This window comes from Myxocyprinus asiaticus, chromosome 5 (genome assembly GCF_019703515.2).
Source record: "Myxocyprinus asiaticus isolate MX2 ecotype Aquarium Trade chromosome 5, UBuf_Myxa_2, whole genome shotgun sequence".
In the NCBI taxonomy this organism is placed as follows: domain Eukaryota; kingdom Metazoa; phylum Chordata; class Actinopteri; order Cypriniformes; family Catostomidae; genus Myxocyprinus; species Myxocyprinus asiaticus.
This window is the reverse complement of record NC_059348.1, coordinates 23483600-23506103: the sequence shown is the minus strand read 5'-3', so window position 1 is coordinate 23506103 and position 22504 is coordinate 23483600. Positions and strand designations below refer to the sequence as shown.

The window sequence follows — 22504 nt, the reverse complement described above, 5'->3', positions numbered from 1 at the left end:
TCTATAATTAAAGCATCTGTTTAGCTTTTGAAGTATTTAGAAGAACATAATAAGCACATTTACTGATCCTACACAAATCCAAGGTTTCTTATTTGCAAATGAATTCATTGTTAAATGAGGTTAAATTCTGCTACATGTGTCCCCCATTGCGGTACACGGAAAGCATGAAGTAATGTTATCTAGCATACAGAGTACAATTTGTTAAGTTCATCCATTTTACTTTCACCAGAGACATTGTGAAGATACCCACGTGTGTAAGGTCACACTATTTATTTTTGTTTGTGTGTATTTGCCTGCGTGCATTTCAGTCTGATTAATTTGCCACGTATGGCAGACCCATGATAATTATTGTTATCAAAGACTATATAAATAATTTTGGACTTTTGCTCGGACAATAATACAGTAATTCTGTTACACCTGGTGGTTACTGGATGTTTCTTAAAGAAAAAAGCTAATAAATTAACTAACAGGCATCTCGTCGTCTTTTAATAACAGTGTGTGTAACTGGTAAGTAAAGACCGATGAGCAGACCCCGTAGTAATATTACAACTGGACATATTCATGCAATTATGAGGCGCGAGCAAAAGCATTCCCGTTGGCGTGCGACCCTGCAATATTTTCACCATTAGCTACTGTGACACGCACAAGCCAACCTTGCGACAGTTTGCGTGAAGGCACTGATATTCGCCTAATATAGGAAAGTGTTCTATTTTTTAGGACATCCAATAACTACTGAGCAAGCGTATTATCTAAATCTAACCATGGCCGAGTGTTAAATCGAGCTGTGTCTCGCTCTAGAGCTGATGACGCAGACCGTGGAGCTCTGTTGTCATGGTAACGTGTCAGCGGCGTCCGGGAATGGCGAGTTTGCTGGGAGAAACTCTCTTTGAAATCAGTGGACAGGGTCCTGCACCCATTAAGGACTATTTCCACTTTGAAATAAGACCGTCTGAGGTTAGCCGAGGTTTTCAATAGTTAAACTTGATGAAATGTTGCACTTGCAGCAATATGTGTGTGTTTATTTGAAGTCGGCTAGCGTGTCTCTCCACTCCTCTTGATTTACAGTTTAATTACTGAGATACAGGGTTAGGGCACTTCCTTATGCGATAACTTTAACTTTTAACTTGAATTACAGTACATTTTCCAGAGTATATTCCATTTTGGTTACTAAACAGCTTGAATTAACCTAGTAATGTATACAGTACTCATTTAACCCTTTAATGGGACCCAATTTTTTTTTTTGGAGTTGTGCCCACAGCTTTTTAGTTGCTTTTAGCTTGGAAAATCCAGCTCAGACTGGTAGCTGTGTTATGGAACATGGTAGCTGGTCCACCTTGAGCTGGTATGACAAGCTGGTAGCTGGGACCAGCTAAAGACCAGCTTGGATCAGCGAATGAACAGATTGGACCAGCTAAAGACCAATTTGGACCAGCTTATGACTAGCTTGGACCAGCGAATGACCAGATTGGACTAGTTTATGACTATCTTGGACCAGCTAAAGACCAGCTTGGATCAGCTCATGACCAGCTGGACTAGCTAAAGACCAACTTGGACCAGCTCATGACCAGCTTGGACCAGCTTATGACCAGCTTGGACCAGCTAAAAACCAACTTGGACCAGCTCACGACCAGCTTGGACCAGCTTGGATCAGCAAATTACCAGATTGGACCATTTTATGATTATCTTGGACCAGCTCATGACCAGCTTGGACCAGCTCATGACCAGCTAAAGACCAACTTGGACCAGCTCATGACCAGCTTGGACCAGCTAAAGATCAGCTTGGACCAGCTTATGACTATCTTAGACCAGCTAAAGACCAGCTTGGACCAGCTCATGACCAGCTAAAGACCAACTTGGACCAGCTCATGACCAGCTAAAGACCAACTTGGACCAGCTCGTGACCAGCTAAAGACCAGCTTGGACCAGCTCATGACCAGCTAAAGACCAGCTTGGACCAGCTCACGACCAGCTCGGACCAGCTAAAGATCAGCTTGGATCAGTGAATTACCAGATTGGACCATTTTATGACTATCTTGGACCAGCTCATGACCAGCTCATGACCAGCTAAAGACCAACTTGGACCAGCTCATGATCATCTTGGACCAGCTAAAGACCAGCTTGGATCAGCGAATTACCAGATTGGACCATTTTATGACTATCTTGGACCAGCTAAAGACCAGCTTGGACCAGCTTATGACCAGCTTGGACCAGCTAAATACCAGCTACCATGTTCCAAAACACAGCTACCAGCTTAAAATGGATATTCCAGCAGGGATTAGCTTCCATAAATAATATTTGTATGATTGTTTCATATTTATGTAAGTTTACTATCACAGGATATCTATTTCTTTGTTTATTACAAGAGAAATGAGTACTATATTCATACAAATGACTACTATATCACGCTGATTTTCTGTGTGATAAATGGTGAATTTTCATTATCCCATATGCATGTACACACACACACACACACACACACATTTTATACATGCTATTTCTTACTCATGGTGGTGCTGATGTTTCAGTGATTGACTTGATTTACATTTGTCATTGCTATTTGATGAAAAAGCAAAGTGGAAGTAAACTATAGCAAATGTAACACATGAACAGTATGAATTGGCTGTTGTCATTTGGGTGTACTACTGAAATTATGTAAGTCTATTTAAACTCAATAAGTGCCTGAGAAAATACATGTGTAGCCCATGTCTAGCTTATGTGTTATTATATCTCATGAAATTTCAGTGTGGAAGTAATGAATCCTATATTTTTGGCATCATCTCTTTGGTTTATAAAATAAAACATCAAAATATTTCAGAATATATTCCATTCTATTTAATTCATAATTGTCTTGAAAACGTTTTGAAAATTTGACACTATCTGGGCATTTTGTAGATCCATTTGTGATAGATATATGCCGGGTTGCAAAAGACCCAAGGTTTGTAAAGAATGTTTGGCAAAGCACCAATGCATTTAAGAGTAAAATGAGCCTTAATATGCTGTTTTGCGTTTCGTCACACTGCAAATGGTGCAGCGATCTTAATTCATTATCTTAAGTCATTAAACTTTAATAAGAATTTAAGATGCACACATGAAAACAAGCTTGATTCATATGATTTAAATAATACCACGATTACTGTACACAAACAAAAAAATTGATGCAAATGTAGAATTATCATTATTGTTACAATCTACCTTCTCAGGTAATTTGGAGGTGGTGGAAGATTTCTTTGAGATCAGACTGCAGGAACACACAGCCAGGACAACTGAGAGAATCACATGAAGACTACATAGAAGACCAACGCCTGCAAAGTGGGTTCATCAATGAACATTAGTATGTGGTGTTATTGTGCTTGCTTGCTAAATTCAAATCACAAACTGACTGATCTCATCCAGGTCAAGTGGCCATGGTATTTGGCCTTCACATCTTGCAGTACTCCAAAAAATTATGCCAGGGCCACTATGATTACATCGTGCGCCTGCCCAACTCTTTACTTTTCAAGATCTTGGCACATCTGGACCTTGAAGACATTTCAGGCCTTTCACGCACCTGCCGTAGGTTTAGAGAGGTAAGGCCTATTGTAATCCCATCACTGTAAGGTTGTAGTTATTGACATTAGTTAATTACATTAGTTAACATGAAATAACAATAATCAATATTTTTACAGCATTTATCAATCTTGGTTTACTTTTGACATATAAATAATTTCTTTTAATAAAAAAATGTAGATGATAACATTAACCAAGATGAATAAATGCTGTAAAAATATATTATTCCTTGTTAGTTCATGATACCTAATGCATTAACTAATGTTAACTAATAGATCTTTATTGTAAAGTGTTACCATGATAAAACAACTGATATACTGTGCACCTGTGGTTACTCTTCAGTGGTTACTGACTTCATACATCTACAGGAAATCACCTTAGGCCCAGTTGGTTAAAAATGGAAAATGACAAAACTATATGAAAATAAACAATTAGACACATTCTTGTTGTCCTATCAACTTAGTGGAGCATGTCCATTGTTATTGTGATAAACTACACCTGGTTACTCTGCTTTGACACCTGTGTAAACTTGAGGGAGACTGACTGAATATTACAAAAAATTACCTTAGGTGTTATGTGGCTCTAAAAACTTTTTGGAGCCACTGGTTTATGTTATGTGCCTGGATTCTATGATTTATATTTTTTTTTATCTCCAGCTTTGTAAGTCTGAGGAGTTCTGGGAGCAGACAGTGAGAAAGAACAGTGAAACGGTCACTCCCACACTGGAGGATTTAGCTAAGGAGGTTGGCTGGAGGACCGTTTTCTTCACCAACAAGCTGCAGCTGCAGATGCAGATTAGCCGTCGGAAGCAGAGAAAGAATCAGCCCTGTGAGGATACAAACGAGCCAAGTTCCTTTTCAGTACATTTGGAGTAAGGGTCGAGTTGGAAGACCCTTTTCAAGGCTCTTTTACATCTGCTTGGCCAGAGCCTTCATTTAAAGTTTATTTTTCAGATGCCCATTTTTGCTTGTTACATCCACTGGAGAAGGTTCACTATAAAAAGAATAGAATGTGCATTTATGCTTAATTCTGTTTCTTAGGACTTTTTTTTTTACTCAAATCTATATATATATATATATATATATATATATATATATATATATATATATATATATGTTTTTTTGTTTTGTTTTTTTTAACCAAAATAACCAGTTTTGAGGTGAAAGGATACTGTCCCCTGCATCTTGCAACTTGTGAGACAAGCTCATCTTAGCTGATTTTCTTGCATATTTATTGCACTCTTTCCGGCTACCTTAAACACATATTAAAAGACAGATTATGTCTGCATGTGAAAGACAGGTTTTCTTGACTTTACTGAGGAGTACAAACAAGACTCCCTCAGTTCTGACAGTATTGTCCTGTGCATATGCCAATTTTTGTGAATTGCGCCTATAATTTAGAAACATTTTGTGAAACATTTAAAGTTTGCTATTTGGCTGTGGGGGATGGTACTCCTTAGCAAGGATGTGTAGATGTCCTGTTTTGTTTGATAAAAATACATGTCGCAGTTCCATAATAAAAGTACATTGTATACTTTAATTCCCTGGCTCTTCGTCCTGTGCATTTGTGAGGAAAATTAAAATATTGTTTAGTAGTAGCTTAAGAGAAAATAGTTTCAAATATATACTGTATATAAAAAAGAGACATAGGTTCATCCTCAACTCATCTATATTGCTGGATTCCATTGAAAGACAGCAATGTTACCATGACAATCCACTCCATCATTAGATTTAACAATCATTACACCAGGAAACACCAACCATGTAAAAAATATCCACAGCATTGCATCTGCTGGGTCATGGAGGTGCCAAATTTCTCATTTATAAGTCATTTATAAGCATGTGCTTAAATCACACGCATGCATTCAATATACTTCTATTGCATAGCTTTGTGTGACAGCACAGGAAAAGACCATGTGTTGGGGGATGTTCGAAATCCGAGAAACTGTGACTACACCACTGGCTGCAGGTGAGGATCACTCAGGCGCTCTTCATATGTGAATAAGCATGAGTAAGACCAGAGGGAGTATTGAAAGACAAAGCTATTTATTTTTGTTTAAATCAAGTTGAGAGAGAGGCAGGAGGGCTGAGATGTGAATTCGATTTATGAATCAAACAAGTGAAAAATCAACAATGACTAATACCAGTGATAGGATGGATTTAGCTCTTCTGCTTCAAACAGGTGAGTGAATATCTACATTTTTGGCATAAAATTACTTTACTGCAATATACCGTCAGGATTTACAGCAATTTTACAGCTGTTAATCTAGCAGTCTTTTCAGAGCTTGTTACTGATTTATTTTTCTTGAACACAGAATGACATCTGTGCCAGTAGATGCGTTGTTGCCATAAGAAGCTTGTTGGATACATTTAATTTTTTCAATTATGTTAAGTACAGTTATGTTGTTTACTCATTATCATTCCTTATATAACTTTAGATTTTTTGTGTTATAATATTTTTCTTTCTGCAGGGCACAGTAGCTCCACTTTAGCTGAGGGCAGCAAGCTTTTAGAGACCGTGAAAGCCTATGTCAACTTTGGAGCTTTCATTGTCACTGGTTTCTTCACCTACCTTATCATAGTGACAGTGCGGCACTCCCCAGAGTTGTGTCAGAACCCTCGCTACGCCCTGTTATGTCAACATTGCATCTGTGTAACTGGCTTTAATGTTACTGGTGCAGCAGTGCACGGTTTGCGCAGCCTCCGCTGGCCAATCTCTCGAATTATCTGCTGGATTCTCTTTGACCTGCATGTAGTAATGGCTCGTGGTTTGATGATCACCCTCACGCTGATGTCTGTGAGCACCTGTCTGTCTATTTGCATGCCACTGCGTTACCCAGTGCTGGTTCAGTGCTTCCACCGCTGGGTCATGCTGGTGGCTTGTGTCCTTGCCCTGTTGAACCCTGTGGTGTTCACTGTCCTAGCTTGTATGCACTTCCCATGGGAATACGTGATTGGGCTGGATACAGAGTGCTCCACGGCTTTGGAAGGCACGGCTTGCATCGTTAGTGCTTTAGTAGTGTTGTCATTGCTGGTTCTGCTCATCATCATAAGCTATGTGGCAATTTACCTGGAGGGCAGACGCGCTGGCCATTTCACACGCTCCAATACTAAGGGCCGGCGCACCATTCTTATCCACAGCCTGCAGATGAGCCTGCATATCCTGCCCTCTGCCATCATCATCTCCAGGCATCAGGAGTCAATAGCTGTGGCAATGGCTATTTATATTGTCTTCAGCTTTGCACAGTCACTGAGTCCCGTGGTGTTTGGCTTACGCTGCAAAGAGCTTTACAAGGAGATACCGCGTTTCCTGCCGTGCATCCAGGGAAACTGTGGGAGCTGTGGCCAAATAGGGAGCATGGATGACACCAGCACTGGGACATTAACCAGTGCAGGGACCGGAGCCAGTATAGAGACAAATGTGTCTACCAGCCTGGCCACCAGCACCTTATCTGCCATTATCACAGAGCGAGAAGTTGAGGAGGGGGAGATTCAGTGATTCAAATTTCGGTAAGCTCAGATCAATTTCAACAGCAAAACTTTCAACCTACTGTTGCCGAATTCACAGTTTGATCAGTCTGAAGTGATATACTATGCTTATGTTGTACTTGGTGAAGAGAGTCTCAGCACTTAACTGTTTTGTACTGTCAAAAATGTTAATGTTATTTTGAAATCCTTAGAAATTAGGCATCTCTATCTATCTACGGAGGAGGTAGAGAGAAGAGACAAAACTGTGTTTAACTTGAAGTTTGTCAGAAGAAACAACTTAGAAGAACTGTCACTGATGTGGACATGGTACCCTCAAGGGGACCCTTTTTTACCTCTAGTTAGAGCTTCTAACTCATTTTGGGTACATAATTGTGTACCTGTAAAGAGGCACTTACAATGGAAGTTAATGGGGCCAATTTTTGGAGGGTTTAAAGGCAGTAATGTGAAGCTCATAATTTTATAAAACCACGTACATTAATTCTTCCATAAAAACTTGTGTGTTTTTTGAGCTGTAAAGTTGTTTGAATCGTCGTTTACCAGGATAACAAGGCTTATGGTGTCACGTAATCATGGCAACAAAATTGTAAACCTGGTGTGGCAGGGTAAAAAGGGAAAGGAGGAGGTGAGAACCGGCTTGACAATATAAATAATCTTTTAATAAAACAAAAAGACACAAACACAAACACATACAGGGCAGCTGCCTGTAGTTCTCTCTCTCTCTCGAACTGCCGCCTCCAGTTGCCTTTATCCCTCTAGGGCTTGATCAGCCTGATTAATGGCCGGGTGTGCAGCATCACGGCCCGGCCCCACCCTCCGCCCTGCCACACCTGGACATAACTTTACACAGTAAGTGTTAGTTTTATCACACTAAAATAATGTTAGCATGCATATTGTTTATGTCTTGTGGATATACTTTTGAAACTGAGTTTTTTTTTAAGTTTACTGATCTACCCCATTCACGTCCATTGTAAGCGCATCACTGTATCCCAGATTTTTGCTTTCATTAAAGATAAGGAGGGACAAATCTAAATGAATTTTTGTGGTTTGCTGGGGTATGGAGAGTAGATTGATATGAAAAAAAATAAAATAATTTAAAGCATTTTAGCATAAGGCTGCAACATAACAAAATATGAAAAAAAAAATAAATGAAGCGGTCTGAATTCTTTATGAATGCACTGTATATGGACTTGGTTATCTAAAAAAAATTCTCATGGATAAGCCTTAGAATGGTCAGATGCTTTTGAATAAAACTGTTTTTTCCTTTAGATATTTAATATTCCTATTCAGTACATATTAATTAATCTGAATAGTCTTTAATAGTTTAAGGTTTTCGATTGGTTTATTAAGAACCTGTCAAAAATGTTGGTAACAAACCTCTTATGTTTGTTTTATTAATAACTCTTGGCACGACAGATTTTAAATTGATCTTCTCTATTTACTAGTTGCAGTCATTTGCATGTGCACATTAATAGAGTAAAGTAAACAACAAACATCAGGCTTTCTCAGGATTTGGACCCAAAGTGAGAATCATACCCCTATATCAACAAGACATGTGCAAAGAATTGTGGAATTTGCAGTTATTAACCTGCACTGTTAATGGCCAGCAATTGAAGTGGTCTCACTTGAATTTATGTAGACAAGCTGTTTAAAGTTGTGTATCATTTTGTTGTGTTTGAATAGAGTGCTGCTAAGATATTTCTTTAATCCTTTCTTGTCATAGGTGAACTGTTCCTGCACATTTCTTTTCACATAGATTCATCTCTGAGTTCATATTTAAATACATAAATTTTTTTTGTTCACTTCAGAGAACAGATTGTTCTATGTGGGCTAATACAAAAGTATGTTGTGTCTGCAATCTGGTTGCATGTTTTCACTGTTTTTGTTTTATCTGGTGCGGTATGTGAAATATGTAAAAGGATCAAAATTACATACATTTGGTTATTTATATGCAAATTAATTACCTATTCAAATGCATTTTCATTCCTTCTTTTGTTTGCCTTTTTCCTAAAGCTTGCGTCTTTAATCACTAAGACAAGGTCAATTTACAGATTTAAATTGACAAAGGACATTTTGATTTCAATACTATACATAAAAAAGTTTACCTTAGGGGTCAAAATAATCCATAGAGCATCTACCTAGTACAAGCTCACTTTGTCAATTTTGTGATTAACATGCTTACTGGGAGTGGACATAACCAAAAAAGATTGTCTAATGTTACTGCCTTATTCTTTTGAGTAATCAGATATTTCTCCCCCAACATGGCAAGACATAATTATAATAAACACCTTCAGACAAAACAATTTATGGCTAATAAAGCCTAAACAATCTGTGCCTAATTTGACAAAAGGTCAATGAACAATCAAATCCGCTTCTGCTTGTGAAAGTGACTGGCCTTTGTTTTGTACATAGTAACAACAGCACAATACAAGCTGAATTTTCACACCCTGTAAAAATCTGTAATACTCCCCCATTTCGGTATTGTGTATATTAACATGCACTTACACTGTTTATTATCTACCTTGAACATAATATACCTTTTGCATATAACATAGTCATAGTATACATCAAATTGTAATAAATTGTTTAAGACCCACATCATTTCTCATTCTGTTTGCTGACATTTTATTCCAGTCCCTGTAAATTCCTGCTTTGACCAAATGTCTATATAGTCAAAGAGTTTAAATGTCATAATGCTAAAACAATGAATCGTTTAATGTTTTCAACTTTTTGTTCCGTACTTAAAGGGACAGTTCGCCCAAAAATGAAAATTCTCCTCATTTACTCACCCTCATGCCATCCCAGATGTGTATGGCTTTCTTTCTTCTGCAGGACACATATTTAAAAAAATTAAAAGAATATTTCAGCTCTGTAGGTTCTCACAATGCAAGTGAACTGTGACCAGGACTTTGAATGTCCAAAAGGGACATAAAGGCAGCATAAAAGTTATCCATATGAGTCCAGTGGTTTAATCCATGTCTTCTGAAGCAATATGATAGGTGTGGGTGAGAAACAGATCAATATTCAAGTCCTTTTTTACTATCAATTTCCACCTATCAGCCCCAACCAGTAGGTGGCTGAATGTGAAAGTGAAAGTCACTTCCACATTTCTGGAAAGTGTAGATTTACAGTAAAAAAGGACTTGGATATTGATCTGTTTCTTACTCACACCTATCATATCACTTCAGAAGACCACTGGAGTGTAATGGATATATTTTATACTGCCTTTATGTCCCTTTTGGACCTTTAAAGTTCTGGTCACCGTTCACTTGCATTGTGAGGACCTACAGAGCTGAAATATTCTTCTAAAAATCTTTGCTTGTGTTCTGCAAAAGAAAGAAAGTGATACACAACTGGGATTACATGAGTGTGAATGATGAGAGAATTTTCATTTTGGGGTGAACTATTCCTTTAAACTAAAATATTTAGATATTGTTAAGATATTGTGATAAGGTGATAAAAAACAATGACAGATTGTTAATACCATGCAGTTTATGATGTTAGATATATATTATCTCTTTATTTAAAGTTATCTGTGTGGTCTTTCATACCTTTTCATTTTAAGTTATTAGAATGTGCTACATTGTAAATGCAAAGTTAAACAAAGTATGGAAAGAGACTCTGTATAAAGTCAATTGGTGTCTGTGATGTGTACTTAAAAATGTGTTACTGGAGTGTTCTGTCAATATTTTGTATTTCAAATATCTGATCCCTCTCAGACCATACATTATCAGTAAGCTTTAAAATCAAACTCTGCACAACATAAATACTGATGTCTGATTACAGAATGTACTGTTAGTGCAAATTCAACTCTCTGAATTGAACAACATTTTGTAAAGTCATTCACAATCAATTCTGAAGGAATATGAGAAAGCATTTAAAAGACATGTTAAGCCAAGCCATGAAATGTTGCATTATGTATTGTATGCATGTATAATGTATTATTGTTCAGCAAAACCCAACAGCATGTCACATATCATCAAATAAATTATGTAAAAAGTGATTATTATGCCCAATTATGCCCCCATTTCATTAAATGATACATATTTATTTGTACATTCATATATGAAAGGCATATGTGAATTTAAGCAACAATTTCTGAATCAGAAAAAAGGCCTGGTGGGGGTCAATTAGCAGTTCAGCACTAATTGCTACCTGTGGATCAATACAGTCAGAGGCCATATCTTATCTAAATGAAGGGCCATTTTTATATCTGTCTCATTAGCAGAACATGACAAACTGTAACTCCTGAGTGGAGTTTCTCTCAGACACCTCTACATGTTCTTCTTCACATCACAGCGAACTATACTGGTATCACACAGAACAGGTTAACTGCGGGAGTCTTCATTAACTGAGACTCCAGTGGATTCAGTTTTGAATTAAAATGTTCAAATGCTCATGAGAACTTACAGTACTTAGTTGCAGTGTTGGGTAAGTTACTCATAAAGTAATCCACTACAGATTAATTACTTTGCTAAAATTGATACATGACTTACATTATCATCATCTTACTAATTACTTTTCACTGCAACATTTTTGGTTTTCCGCTCAACAATCTGAAAATAATTTTTATAGTTCCTCTTCGTTCATTATCACACGCCAGTCAACACCTCACGTTTCTCCCTAACAAAGGCTCATTAGGAGGTGCACGGCCTTCAGCTGTCACAAAAACGCAAACAGATGTACAGTGGTGTAGTAGTGTCTGAAGAGGTGGGCATACTGTAAATTTATGAAGTACCTGCAAAGTGCATGAAAATCTAGCACGGGTGCAATAACATACAGTATTTTCACAAAGTTTAATTGCTTAAATTAAATTTAAATGTATATACACCATCAGCCACAACATTAAAACCACCTGCACAGTATTATGTTGGTCCCCCTCGTTCCACCAAAACAGTGCCAACCCGCATCTCAGAATAGTATTCTGAGATGATATTTTTCTCACCACAATTGTACAGAGTGGTTATCTGAGTTACCGTAGACTTTGTCAGTTCTAATCAGTCTGGCCATTCTCTGTTGACCTCTCTATCAACACGGCGTTTCCATCCGTAGAACTGCCGCTCACTGGATGTTTTTTGTTTTTGGCACCATTCGGAGTGTTGATGAGAGAGGTCAACAGAGAATGGCCAGACTGGTTCGAACTGACAAAGTCTACGGTAACTCAGATAATCTGTAGTAGTTGTGTACAATTGTGGTGAGAAGAATATCATCTCAGAATGCCATTCTGAGATTCGGTTTGGCGCTGTTTTGGCGGCACAAGGTGGACCTACGCAATATTAGGTAGGTGGTTTTAATGTTGTGGCTGATCGGTGTATATACAGTGTATAAACTGTTTAGCAGAGAAATCAATTTACAGCGCAAATTATGGTTACTCCAGAGATGCTTGTGCATCAGCATTAGACGGTGGAAATGTCCCGCCCCTTACTGAAATGGAAAATATGATTGGTTAGCAAATATCCAATCGTGCGTGAAATGAACATTCTGATTGGTGGATCAGCTTAGTCGAAATCTCTGTCTTGCCAGTGCCATCAGTTGCACTCCCACCTCCCGCTGCTCTGTGCGCGTTAAGAGAGAATCACTGTACACTTTTTAAAATAATAATAAAAAACACAATTAACTCAACGGTGCTGCGGCATTGCGATTTTAGTGAAAAATTTGCAGGCCAAGAGCTTACTCGTTGTACTGGCGGCCACACGTATCATCACTTATTTTAAGTGGGCTTACGCAAAATCCTAAGAAAGATAGGTGGGCATACGCCATACAGTTGTGCTCAAAAGTTTGCATACCCTGGCAGAAATTGTGAAAATATTGGCATTGATTTTGAAAATATGACTGTCAGGTCTTGAAAGTATAAAACTTGAATTTCTTAAAGGATGTCTTCATTTTACACAAGTACTGCAGTCAGTGTGGTGTCAGGTTGTATGCTTAGGAGAGATGCTCTGAATGCTCGGAGTCTTGGATCGTAACTGATCCGTTGTTGACTGTTGCTTTGCCATAAGTGGTGACTCGACCCAGATACAAAACAAAAACACCTCTGTTTTCCTGTCACTGCACCTCTGTGCGCTTATTCTACAACTGCACTTGCCTATTCCTCACCATGCCTCCATCAATATGCAACAACCCAGCATTTAACACCAGGTGCACCACATACTGAAGGACTAACCTTTGTAGCCGTCAGTCGAAGCACATTATCATTTCCTGCCTCAAATGCAGTCCACCTGGGACATACGATAGGTAAAGGCAAGACTGCATGCATGCATACTGTATATTGAATGAGGAGGAACAAAAATATACTAAAGCAGATTTTTGCTTCATTCATATTTACAGGGAGACTGAACGAGACTTCAGGTTTTTTCTTTCAGTGAAATGAAAGCTATTATAAGGAAACATGAAAACATGTAATAATGCAATTCTAATATTTTGTTTTGTACAGGCTTTCGGTGATATGTGACTAGAAAATAAGTATATAAAAGACTAGCAAAACTAACAAATTCAAAGAAGCAGACCAAAAACCTGAAAACTGTCTTGACAATACAAAGCTAAACATTACTGTTATATTGATATAATTTGCTTATAAATAAAATGCATATAAAAATGATTAAACTATTAAAACTTTAGTAGGATCAAGACCCCAAACACAAGACTAAAGTGTACACTGAAGTGGCCTATAGAATAAAAAAAGCCAGTAGCAATATTTTTAAACACTTGGGCGAAAAATAATTTTCAGTCTTCTCTGAAATATTGTTTTTTTATTTTTTTTATTTTTTTAAACAATCAAAGTGAACAAAATTTCAGTGAAATGACAGAATTGTTCTGATATACTTTTCAAGGCACTCCACTAAGTAATCTTAAGCTGGCTCCACACTAGCAGACTCAGAACAACTCGATTTGGGTGGGGGGTCGTCACACTTAGTGACTGTTTTCGCTGATCTTACCCTCCTAGTCAGTGAGCCTGTCACACTGATTAAACAGAGGAAAGGTGTCACACTTAACGACTGCCTTTGACTTTCTCAACACTTCACTGTCATGCCCCATTTTCACAGCCAATCAGACTGAAGCTTTTGAATACACAGGTATTTTTCAATATTACTCCAAGAGTCTACAGCATCTGCTATGTTACATACATCTGGCTCCATATGCTCTCATTACTACAAGCTCAGATGGAACTCACAATGGGTGCCTCTTAATCAAGCTGTTACCAAGAATAACTGCCTGGCTTTTCACTTTAGTAATTTAATGAAGGATTAAATGTCTCCTTATTCTTCTATAAGAGCAGCACTAGATGCTATGTCACACTATTGTTTGGATATGTGTAGTTAAAAATCACAAAACATCACAGCTTTATGCACTCCCTTTCCTAGTCTGGCAGGTACTGTATGGTCGATAAACTTCAAATATTGCAGGTTCAAATATTATTTTGGACAATGCAGGCACTGAATTAAAAAAAACTGTGATCTAATGACTTGCTTCTGCCAGCTTCTTTCAAGGTTTATTGAGATCCTGTCAAAGGAACAGAATATGAAAAGAAGGAGAGAGATGCAGAGGAACAATGAAAGAAGACATCTTATCATACCTTACGAGAAGCCATCTTTAAAAGGGTAATTCAGTTATTCTTCTGTTTTTCCCATACTTGACCTAGTCATAGAGATCACTTCCGCTGCAGGTGGTTTCACCTGGTAGAGTCCGAACACAGGACTCTTGACATGATGATGCTGATGTAAACAGGAGAGGATGTTATGAGTAAGAGATATAAAATTTGTTTGGTAGTCCTCCATTCCTTCATAGAAAACACTCTTTATCCACAACAGGAGGAGGGATATATGGCTTGCTGGATTTAAAACAGATTAAATCAGGGTAAGATATGACCTCAAAACACAACGCAAATTTAAGCCACGTAACACTAAAGTATGTCCTGAAGGGAAACATTTATGTACATTTTAAATCATCAAGTACATACCCTTACAAAAAACAAACAAACAAAAAAATACTGTGGTTGTAACATTATTTAATGGTATCAGATAGTAATACCATGGTACTGAATGATTACCATATTCATGTACTCTATACCACAGTATTTCCATGGCACTCCACAATCCTGTAGCTTACAGGGGAAGAAAACGTGGAAGTATCATGTTACTTTTTGGTACTTTTAGTTAGTGCAATGAATGAGTGATGTATTTCAGAGAATATAGCACAAAACTGCATTTGTATTTATATTTAAGGTATTTAGCAGACTTAATTTAGCATGCATGGCATCTCGCAAAATGTTTAGTAGGAAACAATACAGGGAATGGTTTGGTATCTGGTTTTGACTCTAATGCTTTTGACTTTCAGCACAATGGCTTCCCTACCTGACCTGCTGTTCTTTTTTGTTTCCGAGTTAACTTGGTAAATTCTTTCCTCATTATTTAATGAAACTTACCTGCTTGTGTTCATAACTATGACATAATTAGCCACTTCTTCTTCTGGTGATGTTTTATGGCGGTTGGCAAACCAACGTAAAAGGTGCATTTCCACCACCTACTGGACTGGAGTGTGAAGCGTAAAATGGTTGAATTATGGCACAAATAAATAAATAAATACATAAATAATAAAAATTAATACATCCTAAATCCTATTGATCAATCCTGTCTCTTTCATATAATTAAATAATTCATAGTAAATTCTTGATTGCTTTGGGCCATTACTTAACAGAACCTGGAGTGAAATATTGTTGATTCCCAACTATCTTAACGCTAGGATAAGATGTAATCTTTCTCAACACGGTTTAGGAGTATATGTTCTACCGTTTCGGGATGTCCACATTTTTCACAGTTACCGGTCTCGTGTTTCCCTATTATGTGCTGACTCTGATTTAATGCTGAATGTTCAATACACAGTCGGGAAATAATAACATCCTTTTTCCTATTGCCGTATTTTACTCTCTCTGCACCAACATATTCCTGAATACGATGCAAATGTCTACCTCTTGTTTCACTCTCCCAGAACTCCTGCAGTTCTTTTTAACGTCAATCATAATAAACCCTTTAACTTCTGCTTTACTCAATGTCACCTTAATGTCAATTTGTGGTCGTTTCAGTGCCTGCTTAACCAGACGGTCTACCCCCTCATTCACTTTCACTCCTACATGTGCCAGCACCCATACAAAATTTACCATTAATCCTAACTGCCGTATTCTGAACAAACTCTGTATGACTTCATATAATATGTCTTGTCATTCTGTAGATAGTCCACTTGACAAGCTTGCAAGTGCTGATGGTGAATCTGTGCATATCACTGATTTATCTCTTCTACCCACTGAAGAGCTATAAAAATGGCTAGTAATTCTGTGGTAAATACTGATATATGATCTGTTATTCTTTTTGCTATTTTAACTTTAAAATGAGGTATATAAACTGCTGCCACTGTGCTTCAAGAATCTGTATCTTTTGAGGCATCTGTATAAATCTGTATCATTGTATAATATGTTTGATTTAGATAATGTTGCACTGCTATATCTATTTGCACTTTCATTTCCTTGTTATGTATTTCTTCATGTACATGGAAGTCAATTACAGGCACTGGGAAGAGCCAAGGATGTCACGGTCTCGGTGAGTCCACTGGTTTGTTCCAGTTTGTGTTTAAATTTTTCCTCTGATGATTCAGGTGCCGCTGGCTTGCGTAATCAGCGTTGCCATGGGGACACTGATTGTTTCCATCGGAACGCTGATCGCTCCAGCTTTCAGCGAGTATATTTACCTCACTCTGTTTTGTGTTCGTTGCTCGATTGTTGTTTGAGTTTTGTTATTTACCACTCTCTCCCTCTGCCCTAGTCAGTCCTGTATCGTCTTCTCTGTATTGGTTGCCAGTCTTCGCTGTTTGTGCCTTGATTGTGGTTACCTTCCAGCCTGTTGCTTTGCTTTCCTTGATGCTTCTCCTGAGTTTCCCTCAGCGGTTATCTCTCTGCACTGGATCTGCTTCTCACACTACCATGACACACACAGACCTATGAACATACCACTCTCCAGAGGATTCCTCACGTTCTCCTTCTCCACTCTGCAGTCAGTGCCGGGTACCCCGATGCTTCACCAGCTCTTGCTGTCTTTAATAAATAAACTGTTCCTTGCTTCCGCACTTGGATCTTTTGTCTCATCCTTTCTGACAGAACAATCGAGCCAGAATGGATCCAGTGGAGGACACAGACCTACGATCTGCGCTCGCTCAGCAGGGAGTGTTTTTGGGTCGCCAGCAGGACCAGATCTCCACCTCCAACTGTGCCATAGAGATGATGGCATCCCAGCTAGCAGAGCTCACATCTCTGGTTCATCGACTCCCACAACTCCGTCAGTCTCGTAATGCCGACCCCACTTCGGATGTTTCCACACCGGCCCCTGCAGTTTCCCCCAGCACCGTATGCTTAGAGCCCCGTATCAACCTCCCGCCTCCATACTCAGGTAGGGTTATGCTGCACATTCCTCACGCAGTGCTCACTTTGTTTCTCACTGCAGCCCTCCACATACTCCACAGAGGCAGTCAAGGTCACTTTCATTATCACGCTCCTGACCGGGAGGGCCGGCCAGTGGGGAACCGCTATATGGAAGAATTGCTGCTCGTCTTACCAGGAGTTCTCGGCTGAGCTGCTTTGAGTGTTTTATGGATCTGCCCATGGTCATGAAGCTACTAGGATTCTGTCCGGTTTGTCTCAGGGTAACCGTTCTGTCGCGGAATATGCCACTGAGTTCCGCACCCTCGCTGCATCCAGCAAATGGAATGATGGGGCTCATTGGAGTCGGTTCATGGATGGCTTGTCAGATATGATCCAGGATGAGATTTATGCTCTGGACTTGCCTCCCCATTTTGACAACCTGGTCGAGCTGACCATTAGAGTTGACCAGCACCTCAAGCTTTGATGTAGCCAATGTCGCTCTTCACTCCCTAAGTTGGCTGACCTTCCTCCCACTCCTGCAACCGGGGCATCGGAAAAACAGTCCGAGGTGGAACCCATGCAGATCGGGAGGACACGCTTGTCACTTGAAGAGAGACAGCGTCGCAAGTCCAAGGGACTTTGTCTCTATTGTGCTTCTCCTGGTCACATCATCACAAATTGCCCAGTAAAAGCTCATTCTCATTGGTAGGAAAGGGGTTACTGGTGAGCACAACTCTACTGAGAAAAAACCCCGCACAACAACCTCTTCTGCCGGCCCGGCTGCAGCACGGAATAACCACTCATTTTGTCTCTGCTTGGTGGACTCCGGAGCGGAGGGACATTTCCTAGATCCCTCCATGGTTTCCAGATGGTGGATTCCGGTGGTGAAACTGGCCGAGCTGATCACAGCTTATTCCATCACCGGCACGCTCCTGGCCATCGTCATCCATTCTACTAAGCCGCTCACACTCATCACGGGCAACCACTGTGAACAGCTGTCCTTCCTGCTGGTCCACTCCCACTCTGCACTGGTGGTACTAGGCCATCCATGGTTGGTAATGCACAATCTGCACTTTGACTGGTCAACCAACTCTGTTCTTGCCTGGAGTCCTTATTGTCTTTCTCATTGTCTTAACTCTGCTGTTTCTCAAGATGGACTCAAGATGGCGCCGAGTATGGCTGCTGTGTTGCAAGCTCTGACACAACATTGTAGTTTTTTGTTTGTTTTGTTTACAATTCTTATGTTTTTTGTCTTGGATGTTGTCTGCCTTATTGTCTACGACAGACAAACACTTTTGGACATTGGTTCTGCAATTAAACACTGTAAACCAGACTCAAATTCCTTGATGCCGACCCGCTGTTTACAAACACGCCGGAGCCATTTGTCTGGGCAGCCCGGCCGCGGAAACGCAAAAGCAAAAGGGGAAACAGAGCTGGCGTTCTCATCAGAGTAAGACGTCACGCAAATTGACCCCCGCTACGCAGTATTCTACTGGCAAATGTTCAGTCTCTGGACAACAAGCTCTGCGAGCTGAGAGCGTGGATCTCTTTCCAACGAGAGACGAAGGACTGCTGCATTATCTGCCTTACAGAAACTTGGATGTCTGCGGAGATTCCAGACTCAGCCATTGAACCCATGGGGTTCTCCGTGCACCGAGTGGACAGAGCGAAAGACCTCTCAGGTAAAAGCAGAGGTGGTGGTGTATGTTTTATGATCAACAAATCATGGTGTGATCAGAGGAATGTACATTCTATCATGTCTTTCTGCTCTCCTGATCTGGAATTTCTCATGCTTCTGTGTCGACCATTCTGGCTACCAAGGGAATTCACAGCCGTCATTATCACTGCTGTGTACATCCCGCCACAAGCCAACACAGAGCGGGCACTCAAGGAACTGTACGGGATTATAAGCAAGCAGGAAACCGCGCACCCTGAGGCTGCGTTCATTGTGACCGGGGACTTTAACAAAGCCAATCTCAAATCAGTCGCTCCAAAATACCACCAACACATTAGTTTTAACACGTAGAGGACGTTGTTCTGACCAAAAAAAATACGGATCTACCCGAACCAGAAACCTTGGATTAATATCGATGTACGCGCGGCACTTGATGTGCGGACCTCTGCTTTTAATTCTGGGAACACGGAGGAGCATAAACAAGCCAGTCAGAACAGCAAAACGTCAGTACAGGAACAAGATTGAAGGACAGTTCAACACCACCAACTCTAGAAGCATGTGGCAGGGAATTAACATCATCGCGGACTTTAAAGGGAATAAAAACTCCACTGTGAACACTGCTGCCTCTCTCCCGGATGAGCTAAATACTTTTTATGCTCGTTTCGAGGGAAATAACACTGCCCTCACGGAGAGAGCTCTCACGGCCGAAGCAACACTCTGTCTCTGTAGCGGATGTAACCCGATCCTTCCGACGGGTGAATATCCGCAAAGCCACGGGTCCAGACAGCATTCCGGGTCGCGTCATCAGAGTGTGTGCGAACCAACTGGCTGGTGTTTTTACGGACATTTTCAACCTTTCCCTCTCCTTGTCTGTGGTCCCCACATGCTTAAAAATATCCACCATTGTGCCTGTTCCAAAGCAATCCAAAATCACTTGCTTAAATGACTGGCGTCCTGTTGCTCTGACCCCCTTCATCAGCAAATGCTTTGAGAGACTAATCAGAAATTACATCTGCTCTGTGCTGCCTCCATCACTGGATCCATTGCAGTTTGCTTACCGCAACAACCGCTCCACTGATGATGCCATTGCATCCACAATACACACTGCTCTCTCCCACCTGGAAAAAAGAACACTTATGTGAGAATGTTGTTTGAAGACTACAGCTCAGCATTCAACACCAAAGTGCCCTCCAAGCTTTATGTGAAACTCCGGGCTCTGGGCTTAAACAGCTCGCTGTGCAGCTGGATCCTGGACTTCCTGTCAAGCAGATGCCAGGAGGTTAGAATGGGCAGCAACATCTCCTCATCACTGACCCTCAACACTGGAGCCCTGCAGGGCTGTGTTCTCAGTCCACTCCTGTATTCTCTGTACACACATGACTGTGTGGCAACACACAGCTCCAATGCCATCATTAAGTTTTCTGATGATACGACAGTGGTAGGTCTGATCACTGACAATGATGAAACAGCCTACAGAGGGGAGGTGCACACTCTGACACACTGGTGTCAGGAGCACAACCTCTCCCTCAACGTCATTAAGACAAAGGAGCTTGTGGTGGACTTCAGGAGATGAGAAAGAGAACACAGCCCCATCACCATCAATGGAGCACCAGTGGAGAGAGTTGCAAAGCTGCAAGAACAAAATACTTCTCAGACTCACTGCCCAAAAGTCCTGTTTAGCACCATAAACAAGGTGCTAAACCCGGCTATCACACCTTTACATTCAACTCCAAATGCCTGTGAAGACTTTTTAAAATTTTTTGTAAATCAGATTGATCTTATCAGATCACACGTTACTTCATCTAATATTGAATTATCGCCTCCCATCTCAAGTTTTTGGATATTCAACCATTTTGATCCTGTCTCTCATCCAACCTTAGCGGACATAATTAAACATATGAAACTGACATCCATTCCTTTGGATCCTATCCCTCCTCAATTTGTGAAAGACCTGTTTGACATAGGCCCTAGTGTTCAGTCCATTGTAAACAGCACTTTGATTAATGGTATTGTCCTGCTCTGTTTTAAAGAGGTCTACAGACAATACCTTGGACTTCATGGCTTGGTTTGTGCTCTGACATACACTGTTAACTGTGGGACCTTATATAGACAGGTGTGTGCCTTTCCAAATCATGTCCAATCAACTGAATTTACTACAGGTGGACTCCAATCAAGTTGTAGAAACATCTCAAGGATGATCAGTGGAAACAAGATGCACCTGAGCTCAATTTTGAGTGTCATGGCAAAGGCTGTGAATACTTATGTACATGTGATTTTTTTTGTTTTTTATTTTTAATAAATTTGCAAAGATTTCAAACAAACTTCTTTCACGTTGTCATTATGGGATATTGTTTGTAGAATTTTGAGGAAAATAATGAATTTAATCCATTTTGGAATAAGGCTGTAACATAACAAAATGTGGAAAAAGTGAAGCGCTGTGAATACTTTCCGGATGCACTGTATGTATGTTATGTGTGGTGATGCTTCCATCATTCTTAATCTCTTAACTGTTTCTAGATTCTTGATTGTGAAGCATTTTGGTCAACAAAGTTGTTTTTAAATGTGCTATATAAAAATAAATTGATTGATTGATTGATTGATTGATTGATTGACAAAGGAGGTATTGCTGGCACAACCACAGAAGAGGCAATATCAACATCATTCAATCCCATACTCTGTGCCTCCTTACTAACTATCCATCCAAAGCTTATTGTTTTTTTTTTTGTTTTTTTACTCATATTCCCAACAATCTTTCAGTACTTTGACTGGATGACTTTCAAAATGACCCTTCACAGCAGTCCAATATCTCATCGTTAACTTAAGCCTACGGATTTCTAGAGGCATTTCCAACATCTCCACTTGTAAAGATGGCACTGGAGATGTTCTAAATGCTCCACAGCATAAATCTTAGTGCTTGTGATTGTATTGCCTCAACCTTTTTAAGCCATATTATAGATGCAGAACTGTAAACCATACTGCCATAATCTATAGCTGATCTGATCAGTACACAGTATATACTTCTAAGTGACTGACAACTTGCTCCCCATTCAGCTCCTGCCAAGCACATCCTTTTTTTACATTTATCTATCAGTTTCTGGATATGCACTCCAAAGGTCAATTTTTAATCCATCCACATACCCAGAAATCTGACAACTGATACTTGTTCCAGCTGATATCCATACATATTAATATTCACTGTGGGATTCGTTTTCCTTTTTGAGAAGCAAATCACTTGTGTTTTTGCCACTGAAAAGCGAAAACACTAAATATTAGCCCAATTCTCTACCTTGTTTACAGCAGTCTGCATACTCTTCACCACATATGTAACATTGCACCCCTTCTTCAATAAAGCGCCATCATCTGCGTATAATGATCTCCCTATTCCAGTGTCTA

At 39.8% G+C, this 22504-nt stretch overlaps 2 protein-coding genes across 2 annotated transcripts; both read left to right on the top strand.

Moving 5' to 3' along the window:
* Positions 1-810: 810 nt before the first annotated feature.
* Positions 811-4525, top strand: fbxo36b (F-box protein 36b). The gene is made up of 4 exons (XM_051698261.1): positions 811-954; positions 3201-3309; positions 3394-3566; positions 4203-4525. The coding sequence occupies exons 1-4, from the start codon at positions 832-834 to the stop codon at positions 4419-4421; spliced, it is 624 nt and encodes a 207-aa protein (XP_051554221.1). The 5' UTR covers positions 811-831; the 3' UTR covers positions 4422-4525.
* Positions 4526-5678: 1153 nt separating this feature from the next.
* LOC127441507 (olfactory receptor 2T11) lies at positions 5679-9886 on the top strand. Its single transcript, XM_051699022.1, has 3 exons — positions 5679-5727; positions 6017-7055; positions 7226-9886. The coding sequence occupies exons 1-2, from the start codon at positions 5679-5681 to the stop codon at positions 7042-7044; spliced, it is 1077 nt and encodes a 358-aa protein (XP_051554982.1). The 3' UTR covers positions 7045-7055; positions 7226-9886.
* The last annotated feature ends 12618 nt before the right edge of the window (positions 9887-22504 follow it).

Excerpts from the sequence above, each read along its gene's own strand:
- fbxo36b (XM_051698261.1), top strand. The coding sequence starts at position 832 with ATGGTAACGTGTCAGCGGCGTCCGGGAATGGCGAGTTTGCTGGGAGAA. Across the intron at positions 3,310-3,393 it reads AGAAGACCAACGCCTGCAAA|GTCAAGTGGCCATGGTATTT; the intron begins GTGGGTTCATCA and ends GATCTCATCCAG. Across the intron at positions 3,567-4,202 it reads CCTGCCGTAGGTTTAGAGAG|CTTTGTAAGTCTGAGGAGTT; the intron begins GTAAGGCCTATT and ends TTTTATCTCCAG.
- LOC127441507 (XM_051699022.1), top strand. The coding sequence starts at position 5,679 with ATGACTAATACCAGTGATAGGATGGATTTAGCTCTTCTGCTTCAAACA. Across the intron at positions 5,728-6,016 it reads AGCTCTTCTGCTTCAAACAG|GGCACAGTAGCTCCACTTTA; the intron begins GTGAGTGAATAT and ends TTCTTTCTGCAG.